Below are 19,981 nucleotides of genomic sequence, written 5' to 3' on the forward strand. Positions count from 1 at the left end.
GTTGGTGTTTGTAATGATCAGTTTAAATTATTTGTTGATTATATCTATAGTTTACTGTTTAACCACATGCTGGATTAGCTGCGGCCACCGTGACCTTTCCGTGCAGCGTGCGCTCAGCTGCTGTCGAATCACAACACAGGAACCGCTGGCACAATCAGAACTCGTTACGTATTACGTGGGACTTCATAGAACAAGGAAGTCATCAGCCTGTTTTTATGACAGTGTAGACAGTAAATTGTGTGAAAAAATACTGTGTTTTTTTACACGCGAAACATGAACATGTTATATTGCACACTGTAAGCACAATTAAAGCATTAAAAAAAAAAACGGGATCTTTAAGAAATCAGCCTACTTACAGTACATGCTGATCTGGTGCTCAAGAATCATTTATTATGCTCAAGAATCATTTGTTGTTATAAACTATGTTGGAAGCAGTTGTGCTTCATAATATTTTGATGACAGGACTCTTATGAATAGAAAGTTCAAATGAAAACCATTTCTTTGAAACAATATTGCAAAGTCTTTAATGTCACTTAATGTATTTTTGCTTAAAAGTATCAATTCATCAATAAATAAATACCTAAATAAAATTCTTACTGACAGCAAACCTTTGAACACTTATATATGGAAATATAATGATAACCATGATTATATAGATATTTGTTAATAAAGACTATTTCCATTCCACAGCTTTTCAGAACTGGCACATAAAATAAACATTTAGCAAACAGAAATAGACTTCATTCAATGCCAACATCTGAAAAAACATCTCCTGCTGCAGCCAAGCAACCAATCAGCAGTCTCCTGCTAGTCATTTGCTGCTTTAATGACTGTATTTTCACTGACAATCCAGCTCGTTTAACAAGACTGAGGCAACATTTTACACACTGTACACTTTCATAAAGCAGCTATTCCTGTGAAAAATGAGCAGCGCTAGACAGCTGCATCTGAACGGTTACTGAGATTACAGGGATTAGCAACTAAAACCACTGCCAGCTAATGAGGCTATTACTTATAATGTATGTATATTAGTAGACCCAGCAGTGCTCCATTCTAAAACAGGGTACAATTTACAGCCACTAGAGCTGCATCTGCATACTTTAACAAATTACTTATGGACTGCCAGGAAGAACCATATAGTCGTGATGCCGCCCACATCTAAGGTAAGGATCATATGACTTCCTGAGCCACAACTATGACCTCAGAGTGCACAGCTGTGACAGATCACAGATCTGGTTATGGACATAATGTCCCGCACTACGAGATTCACCTCTGAGGATTTAACCACATAGCCTTCCACTAAACATGCCAGTCAGGGGTTACATGCCTGGATAATCTGCTCTAGTCTTCTGTATCCATTTAGTTATGCATTAAGGAACTCCAAGAATATGCTGCACAAATAAAAGGCTATTTCCAAGCGTTTGATTAACACAGAGCTGTCCAGGTGTAATTGAATCCAGCTGGAGCTCTCATGACTCCCTTTAAAAAAATACTCCACGTTGAGAAGGGAGAAAGTGAGTGTGTGTGTATGTGTGTGGAGGTGGAGGGGGGGTGTTGCTGCCATGGAGCAGGACACCCAGGTGTGGCTTTTCATATCTGCAACACAACACTAGATCTCGACTGCAATCACACTGGTGTTGTCCTCACAAATAAAAACACACAAATCGCCTGCAGGATATATGGGAGGTAACATTTGGCCCCAAACCCCTCGTAGTCTTAAATATGATATTGTCCTAATGGGCAGTGGGGATTTGTGTCACTCCACTGTCCTCCACTGCCAATGTTGGGCAACGGAGGAATAAGCTACCTCACTCTGAGGAGCCACTGCAGTTGATTTCATTAAAAATGCTCTCTTATAAGATGCTACTTTTGACAGCACTTGTGGGCGACATACACGCTCTTTCAGTCAATGACTCTTGCATGAATTTTGGCCATGTGACTGCAAGGTTGTTCTCAAATGGAGGCTTATGTCCCTAAAGTGCTCTCAACACCAAACTGTGTGGCAGGAGCTTCATGGAATGGGTTTCAATGGCTGAGCAGCTGCATACAAGCCTCACATCACCAAGTAACATGGAAACATGTTCTGTCAAGTGACCAATAACTCTTCTCTTTTTGGTAGTCTGATAGGAGAGTCTGTGTTTGGCAGATAGCAGAAGAATGTTTTCTACCTGATTGCACTGTGCCAAATGTAAGATTTGGTGAGGAGGGATGATGGTAAATGGAATTATGGTAAATGGAATTATTTTTGATCAAATGTTATCTTATTGTTATAAGTTGGAGGAGCCAACTTTCATGTGGATATTTTTTCTCAACATTTACGTGATGCGAGACAACACAAACACGATAAGCATAGGCTGACTCCAGTGTTGGTATGTTCTGTACTGTATTTGGCTCAATAATTTTGACCCATACAATGTGTTTTTGGCTATTGTTGAAAATATACCCTAGTGACTTAAGACTGGTTTTGTGGTCCAAGGTCACATACATCTGTATATGTATAAAATATAATACATGGGGAAAATATTAATTTGATCCCCTGCTGATTTTGTAAGTTTGCCCACATACAACGAAATGAAGGGTCTGTAATTTTTATGGTAGGTTTTTTTTTTAACAGAGAGTGACAGAAAACCAAAAAAAAAAAATAATAATAAATACAGAAAATGTATGTAAAGGTTAGATATTGATTTGCATATCAGTGAGTGAAATAAGTATTTGATCCCCAAACAAAACATTGCTTAGTACTTGGTGCAGACCCCCTTGTTGCCAAGCACAGAGGTAAGACTTTTTTTTTGTATTTGGTCACCAGGATTGCACACGTCTCAGGGGTGATTTTAGTCCACTCCTCTTTACAGATCCGCTCTAAATCCTTAAAATGTATTTGCTGTTGTTTGGCAACTCGAAGTTTCAGCTCCCTCCACAGATTTTCTATAGGATTGAGGTCTGGAGACCCCTCCATTACCTTAATGTGCTTCTACTTAAGCCACTCCTTTGTTGCCTTGGTGGTATGTTTCCGGTCATTGTCATGCTGAAAACCCATACATGACCCATCTTCGCTGTTCTGGCTGAAGGAAGGAGGTTCTCGTCCAATATTTTACAGTACATGGCCCCATCCATTTGCCTCTCAATGTGGCAAAATCATCCTGTACCCTTAGCAGAAAAAAGGCCTCAAAGCATACTGTTTACTCCTCCGTGCTTGACTGTATGGATGGTGTTCTCGGGGTCTTAATCAGCATTTCTCTCCCTCATTAAGTCGAATTAATGCTAATGAGCTCAATTTTGGTCTCATCTGACCACAGCACTTTTTATCCCAAGCATTCTCTGAATCACTTAGACAAAGGGCCTGTACATGTGCCTTCTTGAGCAGTGAGACAGGATTTCTGTCCATTGCAGTGTAGTGCGCTACCAGTGGTTTGCTTGGTGACTGTGGTCCCAACTGCCTTAAGATCCTCCCGTGTAGTTCGGGGCTAATCCCTCACCTTTCTCACGATCATCCTTACCCCATGAGGTGAGATCTTGCACGGAGCTCCAGACCAAGGCCGATTGACGGCTATTTTGTAAAAAAAATAAAAAACATGCAACAACATTTTATTGGTGATTGAAGCTGACAAGCAGCTGGGGTTTGCGGTGGTCCAGTGCAGGTTTTACCTGAAGGCCCTGTTTGAAATTGTGTAAATAGCACAAATAAACAAATATACAAATTAAACAATATTTACGTTTTTTCAAATTTGTAGGTGTCCAGGTACAGAAACTGAATAAATCAAATGAAATAGCACTGCATAGTCTTTACTGTATAGTGTAAATTAGATCTAGTCGGTTGGAATCACCAGCTCCCTCTCCAATCTCCACGCCGCTTTATTAAAGATGTGCTCTAGAACCCCTCTCGTGATACTTTGTTGTCATACACTGATCAGTCTTCGTAGTGTACGTAGTGTTGTAGAACATCATGGTGTATAATGCCTAATCATAAGCTTGTTCCGAAATGATGACAAAAACTTGATTGTTAAAAACATTGTCTTTCTCATTAAATGTCATTTAAATAAAAAAATATTTGAATGAGCCCAAATATTTAAATACAACATTTTTGAAAAATGCATGACTGTGCCCCGTTGCACAAATTGGTGTGGAAGAATCTCACTGGTTCACACAGAGCCTTGACCTCAGCCCCTTCAAATACCTTTGGGGTAAACTGGAACAGAGATCGTTAGCCAGGTCTTCTTGTCTAACATCAGTGGCTGTCTAAATATTTAGAATGCAATATCATTAAAGTCCCGGTTGGTGTAATGATCAGATGCCCCAATGCTTTTTGTCCATATACTATGTTTTAGGTACCATAGACTCTTTGTTAAATAAGGATGCAGCCCTTCCTTTACACGTCTGTTCCAGTTACAATACAGGGACTCTGTGAACATCAGATCTATGCAGCATATGCCACCCAGTCAGCTGCAGACTGGCTCAGAAAAGCCCTTCTCCATTCTCTGATTTCAAGTAACCATATTAAGCCTCATGTCAAAGGGCAAACATATTCTGTATTCCCAAAAAAACCTGCCAAAGAAACACTCCATTCAAAGTGACAGGACAAATACAATGGTTTACCTTGGAATACAATGGAACACCTGAGACATGTCCTTTACCTAACACATTGCCCAACAATCCATCAGACCACTGTTTACTGCTTCAACACAATTCTTTGATCCCTCATCTACTGCCCCAGTGGAATGTGTTCACGTGAGAGAAGCTTGCTTGAACCCTCACAGCAGCTTGGATAGGAATTGTACCTGCCCTTTCTGGCAAGCAACTTGCAGTGTGCACAAAAGATCACAACAGGTCAGATAACCATTCTGCCGAAGGGGAGGCAGCAATAGCAGGAGCTCCTGATATAACAGACAGACCTGGATCCTTTTTCAGCACAGAGAATGTGGGGGTAGAAACAGCCTCAGGCCCCCAGAGCCAAGCTCAAACTCCAAGGCTCCTGTTCTGTCTTTCACGAGCTAACCAAACCTTAAGCTTTACTTAAACTTATGAAGCTAAACTAAACAGTTAGGTTTGTTCATCAAATGTCTATAGGAGGGGCGCTTCCAGGACTCAAAATGTTAGCTTGAGGTGCTCTTTTGATAAGATAATCATAAGATAGAACAAATAGGAAATTCCAAGGCACTCTCTTTAAGAAAAATTAAAAAGACTTTATTTTATGGCTTGGTCATCATAAACCTTTAAAAACTCTGACGCGTTTCGGCATACAAGCCTTCGTCGACTCCCTGAAGAAGGCTTGTATGCTGAAACGCGTCAGAGTTTTCATAGCTTTGTGGGCTGACATACAGCTTGGTCAACATCAATATAACGAAGGGTACAATTAGCAGACAGGCCTCATTTGTCATGTAATATTGTTCACAGAAGCAACAGGCTTATCTGAACTCCAAAAAGAACTTTTCATGATAAGAGACAATTCATAATTTAAAGAAAAGAGAACATATTAAATGGACTGTTTAAGGTTCCAATATAAAAGAGCACACTTTACTCACTGGTCTCATATGACATCTAATTCTCCCCATAGAAAACTACTGATCCATATCATTAAGAGAACCCTTTTCTTTTTTTACAGTCATGTTTGGAGCGGAGAAAATTCACATTCACACTCATCTTGTTCTGGCCTTGGAAAAGTAAATGGTATTTTAAAAAAGAACATGTGGGACATTGTTGGAATGACGACATTGCCAAGTGATGAGTTGCTAACAGCAAGTCAATGAGCTTGTTCACCTATACAGTGTACATTTATTGCCAAATGGCCTTGCCAATAAGTTATGACCCATGGGTCAGCTATTAATAAAAGTGACAGCTGTGTTAAGAAGCAGCTGCAGTTTGTCAAGAGGGCCGCAGACAGTACTCTACTTGATGCATTTTCCTAAGCTACTGGATTCATCAGCACCAGCAGTCCATCAGCACATACACAGTAAGCAGACCTGTCGGTCTCCTTCACGTCAAACACTGAATACTGGAAGATGGACTTTAAAAGCAAAAGGACATCTACAGTGCTAATAAAACAACACAAATAAAACACACAGTCCTGCAAAACCATGTGTCTCAAAGAGAGATTACAAGGTGGGGTGCCAAGGCATGTAGAGCAAGGAGGATGAATTACACTCACTCAGAAAAGTGCATAAAAACCTTTAGAATGTGCTGGATACATGAGCCCTGATGTAACAGAGGAGAAACCTTCTAAAACAAAATCTAAAAATGAAGTTTCTTGACCCTGATGAACAATATAAAGATGAACAGAATTCTTAATGCAAAAGGATTAAACTCAGTAGCAAATATTCAGAAAAGTTACAAAACAGATGATTTATCTACGCAAAAAAGCTCTCATAAATACCAGAAAAGGAGGACACTCATCTTTGCGTAACATCTCCTTTTCATAAAGTCATTTTCAGTTTTAAAATGGCCAAGAGAATAACAAAGCATAAAAATACAAAAGCAGCATTTGAGACATGTGGTAACACTATATGGGGTAAGTCGTCACAATGGAAATCTGAAACATAACTTTTAATTGGATTTTCAGCTAAAATTAAGCTATTAAAAAAAACTCATAAACAATGTTTTGGTCAAAAGAAACTGTAGTTTTCTGTAAACTTTTACTCCAAACCCAAGGTATCTATCTCCCCTACAGCTTGATTTTGTTTCCAACAAACATTGGTTTATGTTTGATTAACTCGAAACATACTCAAATCTAACAAATGAATGAATAGCGAGTAAATTATGGGGGAAAAAGATGAGGAATGTAATCAAAGACAAACAAAACATTCGAAGAACACAACGAAGCTCTGAGGGGATGTTTAATAGATGTGACGACACAGAGGGGTGTGGCGTCAGCATGGGCTCCATGTGTCTCGAACATCACAAAAGCATTTCATCCCACTGCTGCGGCTTAATGTGGATAGTTGTTTTAAGAGTGTTTTAAACAACGTAAGAGTATTTACTTTTGCGGGAATGGAATGGTTACAGAAATGCGGATTGAGAGAGAAAAGCCTGGAAGTAATACATTTAATTAGGATTCATTCCTCGAGTCTGTGCTTATTGCGATTTAAACACACTACAAATGAATCATTCTTTAAAAAAAAAAAAAAAAAGTTTACGTCTACTCTTAAAACAAGGAAAATATTAAAAACTCCGCTATTTATAAAGTGTCCACTATTTTCAAATGGACTTCGAAAATGGCAAAGTTTTATCAAACACAGTAGGCTATGGGCTGAATAAGGCGGCTTCTAGTTGCACTCCACAAAAATATAAGCATCACGTCTTCAGATAAACAATTCGGCAATTAATAAAAACTATTGCTTACACAAACCACCAAACACGAACAATTGCCTTATAATGCAAATATCAGTCATCATCCGTCTTTGTGCATTTCAGAGACAAACGTTTAATAGTTTAACTTACCAATTACAATGCAGATATCCACAGTGTTCCCATCGATTAGTGTGCGCGTGTATTAATTCTCCTCATTAGCAACTGGTGAAGCGTGTGTATTGTGTCAGATGAGATATAAGGACTCTGTGCACGTCTCTGTCCAGCACACACTGCTTATTTCCACGCACTTCTAAATCCCAATCCATTCAACACTGCATGTGCGTTCGGTTTTACCGTATTAATACATAACACATTAAAATACACAGCGATCGTGTATATTTCTGTGCACAATTCACAAAACGCTGGAATCTGAGCACACTGTGTCTTACCGGTGAGTTTGCTTACCGCAGTTTCATTGCAAGCGCGCAGCCGCTTCGATGCAGAGTAAACTACGGTCTTGTCCTGCCTCTTTGGAGTAATCCCTTCTCGATTTACGGAATTTACCGAGCTCATCCGATTGCTGAAGGGAATGCGGAGGAAATGCGTCATGCAGACCGGGATTCAGGGGATTGTAGTCCTGATATCCTCTTCTGTGTATTCTTCTTCTTCTTCTTCTTCTTCTTCTTCTTGCAATTAGATGTATACTGTGTATTAGTCAGTTTTTATTGTAAATTTGTATTAGCCTACATTCAGTATTTATTCACATAAACTACCAACCCATATAAACATTACTATGTAATGGTAATAATTAATATGAATAATTATAACATACATAACATGATTAATATATAACATACAATAACTCCACAAAGTAGGGAATACCTATCTGTAAACGCCGCACATTTTCCCCACACAAACATTAGCTTGGACATTTATTAATAGCCAGTTTACTTTGGAACCTCATATTTTGATAACCATAATGTTATTTGTTATATTACAATTATTACACATTTCCAGTGTCATTCTCTGTTTTTGATGTGCAGCTGTACATCGTCTTCCCGGTTTTAGGGGATCAAATCAGCCATCAGACCACTTTAGCTTTTGTCTGTAAGTGCTTAAATGCTGCTCTCTATGGATTAAAGTATGGTATAACAGCATGGTCATTTTGTTTGCAGTGTGTTTTGTGATGTTACCATTGTATAATCTATGGCTCCTTCATACTGTTATTCTATCTACACCATTAAATGGGCAAAAAGTTTGAAATGATTACTAGGGGTTTAATGTTTAAAAGAATGTTATTTCTGAATAATCAATAATTCACATTTATTCACATCTATTTTAGGAATATAGAAAGTGCAGACCAGAGGCTTCAGAGAACAGGTCTACAGCCACTATACTACAGTATGAATATCACTTAATTTTGGTATAGTTATTCAAGGATTCAAAGCATTTATTTTCATATGCCCAAGTGAGAAAAATCAAGTTTAGGAATAGGAAAATAGGAATATAGACTATGTACTGTATATCTATATATGTGAATGTACAGTATTAACCTATGTGCAAAAAACAATATTGCAGCGATGTGCAAATTGAGTGCAACTGCATTATAAATTGAGATGACTCAACATGAGTAATTTAAAAAAATATGCAATAGTAGTAATACCAACATTACAAATGTGCAAATGAGATGAAACTATTTGGACCGATGGATGCAGCTCTTCTGTGGACTTCTGTGTGATGGTAAATGGCCTGCTGAGAGGGCAGTGGAGTCCTGATGATCTTCTCAGTGGTCTTCACCACTCCCTGCAAACGTTTGCGGTCCATGGTGTTGCCATACCACGCAGTGATGCAGCTGGTTGAGACACTCTCAACTATACACAGCTATAGAAATTGTTGAGGATCTTAGGCGACATGCCAAACGTCCTCATCCTCCTCAGGAAGTACAGGAGATGCTGTGCCTTCTTAACCAGCTGGGGGGTGTTGAGTTTCCAGGTGAGGCCCTTGCTGATGTGGACCCCCAAGTATTTAAAGCTGCTCATCTTCTCCACTTCAAGTTCTCAGATAATCAATGGATGGTGAGTTTTTCTCTTTTTCAAAATTCAAACTATCCACCATCATCTCCTTTGTCTTGTCCGTGTTGAGGGGTAAGATTGTTGTCCTCACATGTCACAAGACTGGACACCTGTCTCCTGTAGGCCGCTTCATCCCCGCTGTTGATCCGTCCTATCACTGCGGTGTCATCAGCAAACTTCAGTATGATGTTGTCCTTGTGGGAGGCAACACAGTCATGTGTGAACAGTGTGTAGAGGATGGGACTGAAAACACACTCTTGTGAGTTACCAATGTTTGTTATGACAGTGTCTGAGGTCCCATTTGTGCTGGTCAGGAAGACTAGGAACCAGATTATGACTTCATAGTAGAAACAATGAACAAACCAAACCAAAATTTTCCCATATGGGACAATAAAGTAGACTATATTCCGTTCCATAGTGTGCTGTAGGAAATGAGCCCATCAGCTGACTTCATCTTTGTGCACTTGTAATATCTTTAAAATGACTGTTTGATATATTTCTCTGAAACATATGAGTTTAGTTTTTATTTTTCAAGCTGGACAGTAAAAGCTCTTAAAGCAATTCACCCATAGATGGAGCTATTTTTTCATTATTAAACAGATTATTAAACAGATTTCTTACAGCATCCTGCGTATAACCTTTTTCTTTTATATCTAACAATAGGAATAGTTATTAGATTGTTTATTAATTTGATGATTCATTATCTACATCTATTATAAAGGGTTTTGGCTAAATTATATTTTGTCATTGAACATCTGTACATGCAATATGGATACTGTACCAAGTTTGGATGGTTTGTCTACAAACAACAGCAGCTTATGTCTTTCAGTATCTGATCACAGGCTTGAGATTCTAGACAACATGTTTGGATTCAAAACATTCAGCACAAAGACAAAAATCCACGTGTTCAAACATCACAAGATCAATTTGCAGCTGGATTCCCCGAGGACCGCGTGGACCAGTCCTTATGAAGAGCTCAAGAGCTCGGAAACTCCCTCCTAAAGGAAAACCACAACTAGGGGACACAGGGGTTAGTGTGATGGGGGCATGTGGTGAGAAAATCCCATCACGGTCACAGTCAGGCACATCCATCTTTATTTCAGATAACAGATTAATGGTGTCTATATCAAAGTATTTCCTATGACTTCAACATAGATCAGCGAATAAAAGTCGTTAATGATAAATACATATGTCTAACTATTTCGGAAGAATTTACATTTAGGTAAATTGTAGAATGTGGATATCATAAAGTGACAAATTAAAGTAAACAGTAATTTTATATCTTGCACATAAAATAAACGAATATCCTCTATGTGTCTCTCATTTGGTAAACAAATGAACATCGGCCATCGTCTCAGTACTCTTTCACTTTTCGATCCATGTTCTTTAATCACTAGCCAGCCTGCTAATAATCCAGTAATCGCAGTTGATGCTGCAGACAGCGCGAGCGGATCACCGAATGAGTCGATGTCGCTGCTGTGTACGCCTGTCATCCCGGGAGGGAAGTTACCTTATCAAATGATGATCGTGACATCTTAGCACGTTATCTAAGACAGGGTCGCTGTCGATCTCTGCTCAACATGGTGTTCGAGTCTTTAGTCAGTGATCTCTTGAACAGGTTCATAGGAGATTATGTGGAAAACCTGGACAAGTCGCAGCTCAAGATCGGCATATGGGGAGGTAACGTTAAGCGTTTATTCGTCTAAACAGCCTGTCAGAATTAATGCAGAGAAACGCTCGTAATCTGTTCTGGTTTGTTGTCTTGCAAAACGTCCTATATCGATATGCAGTGCGAGCTAGTTGTAATTTGAATACCGTGTCCATTAAGGTCTCTCGGTCCTCTCGGGTTCTGTTCTGTAAGACTGGCAGTCTGTCAAGTCGTTCGGAGGAGATGAAAAGACGCTCATCATTTATACTGTTTGCTTTCCGCCTTTAATATGTTAAAAGGATTGCAGTCATCATCGTTACTCAAGCCTTTTACTTTCCGCCTACATTTATATTTTATGAGACAGAAAATGGTTCTCTTCTCAACAATTAGTTCTGTTGAATTTTTGCAAGTAAAGCTCAAGGTGAAGTGGACCACAATTTCATAGATAATAATAATAATAATCATGTCTTTAATATTCCGGAAAATGTTAAGTGCTCTACACTTACTCTTTACATTATACTGGGAATACAGAGTGTCGCATTGTTGGGGCAATTAGGAACAGATTCCATGTCAAATATCTTTGGAAAAACCTTAATCTATATAACTACAGATTTAACTTGATGGCCCCTGTGACTCACATCCCCCATTACTCCTATCAACACTTATAACTCCATTTTAGAGTATAAACAGTCTGTGTAAACAGGATCATACACAATCACTGATGGGAAATATGTGTTTTTTTTCCTGATCAAATTACTGTCATTCTGCTGTGTTGATGTAGTCACTTTACAGGATGTGTCAAGGCCGGAACAACTCCGACTAGATTCTTTCAGATAAATTCCAAGGATAGTTGGAAGCCACGTTCATTAGAATCATAACAAACTTATGTTGGCATGAAACCAAAAATTCACCCCATCTGTTTATTAAATGCAAGTCATAGATCCTACTGTGAACAAATAGTCCTTTTGTAAATCTCATAATTTTTTATCAAAGTGTCTTAACATGCCGGTTTCAACGGATCTTCTGATGAAAAAGACTTTTCTCTAGTGATGTATCTAGGACTTCTCCAAACCTGCTTAAACTCGCCCCTGCAAGCTTCCATTCATCTGCCTCTGGTTTTGAGTTCACATCTGAAAATCCAACCAACAGCCAATGCATAGAACCAAGTCCCCGTCCTTCAATTTTCTGTTTTGATAATCTGCTGCACTTGGATTTACACCACACAGAATTAAAGATGTCATTTCATGGCAAAAATGGTCAGCTGTTTTTTAAAATGAGAGAAGGAGAGGAGCAAAATGTTTTAGTATATTAAACAGTCAGCTTTCATAGGTGTGACAGCATGCTGTTTGATATGGTGACATCTTCATCCCAGCATCAGATAGGCTGCTTTGGTTGACATTTATTTACTTATTTTTTTTGCGATGCCAATCCAATTATAGTCAATGTCAAAAGTGACCGGTCATATCTGGATTCAATTGTTAATGTATTTCATAGTAGCATTTCTTATCTTTGACACTTCTCAGATGTTTGTATGGATGCCTTTGAGAGATAAATGAATATAGACTGCATTATACATTATGTACAGTTTGAAATATATATTTTCATATAGTATTCATGATATAAAATGTACTGTATTTATTTATTTATTTATTTTTTAGGAAATGTGGTGTTAGAAAATCTGAGGGTGAAAGAAAATGCTTTGGTAAGAATGTATTGGACAATACTAAGTTTAATTACATTTTAGGTGTTATTTTAATGTAGATTTGTGTTTTTATTAACATGATGAAATTATGAAACATAGTAAAACACACACACATAAAATAACCATATTTATCTTGATAAGAGAGTGTGTGTGTCTTGTGTCTAACACTGTGGTAAGTGTTAAAAACTCGAAAGCATCTGCTGAATCACGAACGTGCTAACACAAGATTTGCTGATGTTACTAGACTTTTATTATGTATGTGTGCACAAAAAGAGATTTCTAATGTTGTATGCTTGAAATCTGCATTTCAGACCCATTTCACCAATTTATCTTTGTTCTTTAGAGCGAGTTCGACGTCCCTTTTAAAGTGAAGGCTGGTCAGATTGGTGAGTATCCAACTTTCACTTTCTCCGGCAAATTGTGCTGACGCATGTGTAGTGTTATGGAAAAATGTCAAATGTGTTGTTTTCTAATATTCTGGCGAAAAAGTTTCAGTTTGAATGAATCACACTTCCTGTTTTGTGCAAATTCAGCAAACATGACAGCACAGATGTCTTTGTCAGTAAGCGGGAACTTGCTGAAATCAGTTCATCTTATCACATGATCCAGTCAGATGACTTTAAACATCAGCTGGACAGTGTGCTGAGATGTCAAGCTGTAAAAAGTAATTGGTTAACAAGGACAACATGCTACTCTGATTAGCTCTGTGAAATTCCTTCCATAGTTTCAGCATTTTACAAAATCTTCATTTAAAAAAATACCTACTTGTTTTGCTGATTGTATATAAGATATCTAGCCATAAATTAACCAATGAACCTTGATATGTAATGCAACAAATTCAAATTTTCAAAATTCCTAATGCCCAAGTTTTATTTTCTGATTTTTTTTTTGTCTGCTCTCATTCTTCAACAAAAGTCTGTAAAATAACCATTTTTGTATTGTACTTTACTTGTAAATGTGTCTTACTTGTAACTGAGACACATGGAAAAGCATAATGCTAATGATTTCAGAGGATCTACATTTGTGTAATTCAAGTGCTTTTATCTTTCATATAGTCACATTAAATTGAAAATGTCTGCTCTTAAGGTAAACTGACTCTGAAGATCCCTTGGAAAAACCTGTACAGTGAGGCGGTGGTGGCCACATTAGATGGATTATACCTTCTGGTGGTTCCCGGTGCAAGTGAGTGCTTATAGTTTTTTTTTCTTGTGTGTGTGTGTTCCCTTAATGCAACATGTTTTTTTCATCTGGAAGTTTAAATTGTTTATATATCTTACTTTGAAGCACCATGCTATTTATTTCATGGCACTTGTTTTTTTTTTTTTTTTTGCATTTTTTGTTATAACCTCCTCTTAAGGAATAATTGCATGATTTATTTATAACCTATATGGGTTCCTGCCTCTTATTGAGGGGTGTGTAGTGTATTGCATTATACAACATTTCACTAAACAAACAAAATGCAATTATCATTGAAAAATAAATCGTATTTATGAAAACATGCACCAGACACAAATTACTATGTAATTATAATAAGTAATATATAAACATTTGTTATAAATAATATTTTTTATTAATTACTAAGATAAAATGTACAGATCCCTGAAAAGTCCTGATAATAATTTGGGATGTTATGCATCGACACTGAACAATCTCTTTAAAAAAAACAAAAAACAAAAAAAACACTTGCATCATTATTATCATAGACCCATTTGAAAGCTATGTGTGGATGTAATAATGTACAATACAAATATATTGAATAACTGAATTTCTTTGATGCATTATAAATCTTCTATACATCACTTGGGCTGCCTCGACTGACATTGTCTTTTACATGTTGCAGCTGAGTCTAAGATATTTTCCTCACCTTACAATGGTAAGCCAGGTGTAGAAGGTGGGTAGCAGGGTGGTGGCTTGGGACCCGGACCGATAAGCTGCTCTTGTGTGTATATGACTCTTTGATTATTATGGAAAATGTTATATTTACCTATGGTCACAATGTTTAATCATGGAAATGTTTAATCATATTTGGAGAGCCTTTGATAGCATGTATTGAGAGGGTATCAGTCAAGAGTTTTGGGAGTGTTTGTTTAAATTTGGTATTGATCTCTGTAACTTTTTAAAAAAGTTTTTCTTTTGGGATCTGATCAATTCTGTGTATTGCATGTAATTATGCATGTTTTCTGTAAGTAAAATGCAGTAAAAAAAATTAAGCATGCTCCTTTCTGTCAGCTTCTACATGCCAATCAAAAGAAAAGCTTTTTCTTTGGGAAAATGTGTGTCATCCACATACAGTAGACTAAACAACATTGCTCAAAGATGTGCTGTGAAGTTGGATTGCTTCAGAATGATATAATGCACTGGGTGCAGTGCAATATCCTGTAAATTCACTATTATTATCCATAATACTGTCAATATGTACATAACCTTGAATTATTTATATTCTGACGTAACCAGTCTTCATAATTTTCATATTTTTAGTCTTTAATTTTATTATTATGTATTATTATTGTTTTTGCATTTATGGGTATATTGAAAAGCTTTAACACCAAGAAAAACTCCTTGTGTGTGCAATCTTTCTCTCCAGTAAAGCTATTTCTGATGAATAGACTGTATCTCTAATGGATTTAATTGAAATCCACAGGAACTCCACAGACCCATTTGGTGTCTATAGACTAAAAATATCAACTGGGAATTTCTTTATATGACATTTGTGTTTGGTCTACTTCATAACTGTCTCTTTTATTACTCTAGTGAAGAGATAAACAGTGGTAGCATGTACAATAGCAGGCATTATGGTTTTTGTTTCTCATATGAATTGGTCCGAATCAGTCCTTCTTGATAGAGCTTCACCAGTGGATTCCAAATCACGGGACAAAGCCACAGTGAAAGTCTTGATTAGTAATAAATTAAAAGACTTCTGAGGTGTAAATGATATAAATGGGTGTTTGCCTCTAACTGCGTGTGTATTGTGTTTTTAAAGCGATTAAGTATGATCCAGTTAAAGAAGAGCGTTACCTGCAGGAGGCCAAACAGAAGGAGCTTCAGCGCATTGAAGAAACCCTGCAGCTGGTTGCACGCAGAGGTGAGGAAACCCCTTGTCTGTTTGTATGTGCAGTCATGTTTGTAGTCATGCGCTCTGTACAATTCATACAGTATGCAGCTATTTGAAGTGTTATTTTATTAACGGATGTTCATCATTTCATTCAATCCCATCCATTCATACCATAATCAGTCTGTTTCAACTTCATTCGTCATTCATTGCTTCATTTAATCGAGGTTGCACATTAATTCTGTATTGTATCAGTTTATTTCCTCAGCCGGTGTTGCATGTGTAATTGTTTCTGCCGGTTTTAAGGTTTAGATCCTTTTCTAGCACTAACTTAATGGATAGCAATATAATATGTCAAAAATGTAAACATTTAAGAGCACTTTCTCTTTAAGTGGGCATGTGAAGTGAGTTGCTGTGTGCGTGTAACAATATTAAAGCTGTGAGAGGGAAAACCCACACAGAAAAAGCAAACAAAACAAAGACAGTTTGTTCCAGACCACACAAACACTCTTTTTCAGGGAATGACCAGCATCCCAGAGGTCCCTATTATTACGAGCACTTCTTTTTAATAGAAACCGTATTATTTTTCTATAGCATATTCCAATATAAATATTTATCCATCTTTTATACTGAACGTTATATTGTTATGACGTTCAAGTAAAACTATTCAAAAGTTTGGTGTCAGCAAAACTTGACAATATGAAGTTGCTAAAAAAGAACATTATTTTGTGTATTTGGTGCAATGTGTTTATGCGGTTTAAGCTTCAAAAAACGAACATTACTGTTTCTCCTCCATGCCCTGCCTTTCTGAAACGCATTGATTTTTACAAAGCTCATCGTTCTTAGGAAGTGAGGTGCATGTTGATTGACCAGATATCCAGTGCCTTGTGATTGGCCGAATACCTCAAGCATGTACTGGAAATGTCACGCCCCTTAACACTGTGATGCAAACCGTTTCAAATGATTCAGTTCTATTTGAAGAAGATCAAATTGGTTAAATAGAATGATTCATTCGCAATCCGGACATCACTAGAAGAGACAAAATCAATAAAACCTATTATAAACATTTGTTGCATCCATTTGGGACAAAATGACTGATTTTAATGACTTCTACTATCTTTTTATTAATTGCATTGCATATCGCTCTGCGTAAACATAAAACCATGTCTGCATTTGTGATCGGAGAAACAACAAGTGTTACTCTACACTGCTCAAAACTCACGTTTGAATCATCATTGGCAAATTATTTAAATGTAAAAAAAAACGTACTTACAGGCTGTGAGTCAGAAGTGCCAGACTGTCCTTGCAAAGTTGGAACGGCCCCACTTTATAGAAAGAGCCTTTGTGCTACAGATGCATTGTAGGCTAGTCTGCAGGTTCAGGAAACAGTCCGCATCCTCCATAAAATGCGTTGCACACATCTGAATATTTGTGTTGAACTGTTCTGGAACAGTGTTGTAAATACAACTTAACCACTGATTTCAAGTTGTGTCCTATTTTGGAAGACCAAACAAAGTAGTTTTGCTTTCACAAAGAAATCAAAGTATCTCCATGGCATGGCGGCAGCAACAACAGTAAGAATAAAAGTTATGCCTTCTTTCTTTGTATGAACATTTGGGTGGCATTATGCAAATCTTCCCACATCGTGATATAGACAGTGTTAGAACGAGCCATTTTAGGGGGGCGTGACAGAGTTTTATAAAGAATATCTCTTTTGATTTGAGACTTTAGTCTTTGCAATTTTACAGATCTTTTTTATGCACCAAGAGCTTGTAACACTCCAAAGAGAAAGGAAAAATTGTAATCGCATCATATGACCCCTTTAACTTTAATTCAGCAGTTATGCATTAAATTGATCAAAGGTGACAGTAAATACATTTGTAATGTTAGAACAAATATGTTTTTTCAAATAAATGGTGTCATTTTAAACTTTCTATTCTTTGTAAAATCCTGAAAAAAGTCTTGATTTCCACAAAAATTTAAGCAGCACAACTGTTTTAACATAAAAATAATGATCTTTCTAAAACACCATTAGAATGATTTCTAAAGGAACACGTGACACTGAAGACCGGAGAAATGGTTGCTGAACATTCAGCTTTGCCATCAGTAATAAATTACATTTTTAAATGTTTTAAAATAGAGAACAGTTATTCTAAATTGTAATATTTAATTGACATTAAAAAAATTAATTCATTTAATTGTAATGTTTTAAATAGATTAATCTATCAATGGCCACAGGATGAAAATAATTTCAAAATAACAGTTTAAATATTGGTGCATCCTTACAATAAACCCCATATTTATTCATGTATCAACCCATCCATCCATCCATCCATCCATCCATTTATTCATCCATACATTCAGATCTCTATCCCTGACAGCTGTGTGTGTTTGCTTTGTGCTGCATCTGATGGACGACAGGCTCTCAGGCTGGAGAGTTTGTGTTTAGTCTGGAGAGTTATGTGTATAAGAATCCACCACGGGGTATGTACAGACCCATTCCTATAGCAGGCCAGTCCTGAAGGTGTATATGTCTAGACATTTTTTTCTTCCTCACTACTTGGTGTGCTTTGGTGCAGTTCTATGTTTGTTAATCCAAGTGCGTGTGTTTATTGCTGCGCTATGGTTCTTTTCTACCTCACCAACTTTTTTCTCTCTCCCAATGCTGCGCTCTTTAAGACAAAGGACGTAAGCTTAAAAAGCATAAAAAACCATTTAGGAGATCTAAAAAGTATGAACATAAAGCAGGTGGGTGGCCTGGGGCGACTGTGATCGACAGTGATCGTGGCAAATATATGCAAATATTTTAATTAGTTTTATTCTGTCTGTTGGAGTAAATATGTTTGCATAAGCAGTAGATTGTTTAAGGCATTAGAATGACAAATGGGATGGAGTTACAATAAACCCTTTATGTTTTCTTTTGGTTTTTAATCTCAGAGAAGCCCCAGGAAGAAAAAAAGGACACGTTTGCCGAGAAACTGGCTACACAAGTTATCAAAAACCTTCAGGTCAAAATCACCAGCATTCACATCAGATATGAGGATGATGTAAGTGGTGACTCTCCATACATTTCAGCTCTTCAGTTACAGGCATTTTTGAATGTATATGTTGCCTATAAATGATGATGCAGATTTTATTTTATTTATGTAATTAGATTATGTTTTCATTTCCCATCTATGCTTCAGGTGTCAGATCCACAAAGGCCTCTTGCTATGGGCATGACTCTTTCAGAACTCAGTCTACAGGTGCTCTCTCAAAACACATTTATATAAATGTCACAAAGTGAAGATCACTTGCAAATACAATTCATATGCAATAAGAAGTTCTTATTTGCACACTGGTATTTCAGTACGTCTTTAGTTTTTCTCTCTTATAGACAGCAGATGAGAACTGGAAGACATGCATTCTGAATGAAGCAGCCAAGATCATCTACAAGGTGAACCACAAGAGTATATGTTTTATTTTCCGTAGTAATAATAAGATCTCAAGGCACAACTGGGGTTGTGTCTTTAACACGTGTCTCTCTGTGTGTCCTCTACATAAGCTATGCCGTCTGGAGTGTTTTTGTGCCTATTGGAACGTGAACAGCCCAATCTTCTACAGAGGCTCATGGAAGGAAATAGTGGTAATGTGTTGAAGACTACTATGCTGTCATTGTAATGGTGCACCACATTAAAAAGTTTCAAAACATGTACTCACCCTCATGTTGTTTCAACCATATTTGATTTCTGGGCCTCTGTCCACTACACCAAAAATGTCATGCTTCATAAAGTTCCTACAGTAAATACATTGTTAAAGGAATCAAGTGGTTTATTCCAAGTCTTCTGAAGAGACATAATTGCTAAATTGCTATGATAAACTGATTTAATTTAGGCTTTTATTCACATATATTCATTCATCAATGCATATACATCAACATATAAGAGCACATCAAACTATGGTTATCAGAAGCTTTCATGCACTTGCAATTTTGGATGAACTTACCCTTTAATTACATTAAAATTACATTTTTTCATCCTGTTATGCCTCAAAGATACAAGGAAACAACCCACCTGCTTCTATTTAAGTGTGAACTTGTACAGACAAAGTGTGGGAAGATCTGAAGGTGCTTACAGACAGTTAGTACAAAATGTTCTTTAGTCAATGAAGGTGTATTTTGAAAAGTTTGCAATTTAAATGGTTTAGCAGTTACATTGCAATTACTGTAGCTACTAGAAAGAAACACATAG

General features: G+C 37.2%; 2 protein-coding genes across 14 annotated transcripts in view; one reads left to right on the forward strand and one right to left on the reverse strand.

Moving 5' to 3' along the window:
• The window catches only part of LOC128016990 (talin-2), a 41,920-nt gene extending 34,057 nt beyond the window's left edge, over window positions 1-7,863 (reverse strand). Inside the window, exon 1 of one of the 4 annotated variants that reach the window (XM_052602010.1) lies at window positions 7,747-7,863. The gene's annotated coding sequence lies outside the window, so the exon portion shown is untranslated. Of the gene's footprint in view, window positions 1-7,431; window positions 7,644-7,730 lie in introns of those variants that run through there. The other 3 variants (XM_052602013.1, XM_052602012.1, XM_052602011.1) reach the window with 3 other exon arrangements.
• Window positions 7,864-10,791: 2,928 nt separating this feature from the next.
• LOC128016991 (intermembrane lipid transfer protein VPS13C) overlaps window positions 10,792-19,981 on the forward strand; it is a 52,462-nt gene continuing 43,272 nt past the window's right edge. For 8 of the 10 annotated variants that reach the window (XR_008184340.1, XM_052602014.1, XM_052602016.1 and 5 more), the window contains exons 1-11: window positions 10,792-11,033; window positions 12,660-12,703; window positions 13,047-13,089; window positions 13,790-13,885; window positions 15,684-15,785; window positions 18,174-18,236; window positions 18,432-18,500; window positions 18,690-18,799; window positions 18,938-18,997; window positions 19,129-19,188; window positions 19,297-19,377. Coding sequence is in view for 9 of the 10 variants with exons in the window: in XM_052602014.1 (XP_052457974.1) it covers window positions 10,934-11,033; window positions 12,660-12,703; window positions 13,047-13,089; window positions 13,790-13,885; window positions 15,684-15,785; window positions 18,174-18,236; window positions 18,432-18,500; window positions 18,690-18,799; window positions 18,938-18,997; window positions 19,129-19,188; window positions 19,297-19,377 (828 nt within the window). In the remaining variant the exon portion in view is untranslated. The remainder of the gene's footprint in view (window positions 11,034-12,659; window positions 12,704-13,046; window positions 13,090-13,789; window positions 13,886-15,683; window positions 15,786-18,173; window positions 18,237-18,431; window positions 18,501-18,689; window positions 18,800-18,937; window positions 18,998-19,128; window positions 19,189-19,296; window positions 19,378-19,981) is intronic. The other 2 variants (XM_052602018.1, XM_052602023.1) reach the window with 1 other exon arrangement.

This window comes from Carassius gibelio, chromosome A7 (assembly GCF_023724105.1).
Source record: "Carassius gibelio isolate Cgi1373 ecotype wild population from Czech Republic chromosome A7, carGib1.2-hapl.c, whole genome shotgun sequence".
Classification (NCBI taxonomy): domain Eukaryota; kingdom Metazoa; phylum Chordata; class Actinopteri; order Cypriniformes; family Cyprinidae; genus Carassius; species Carassius gibelio.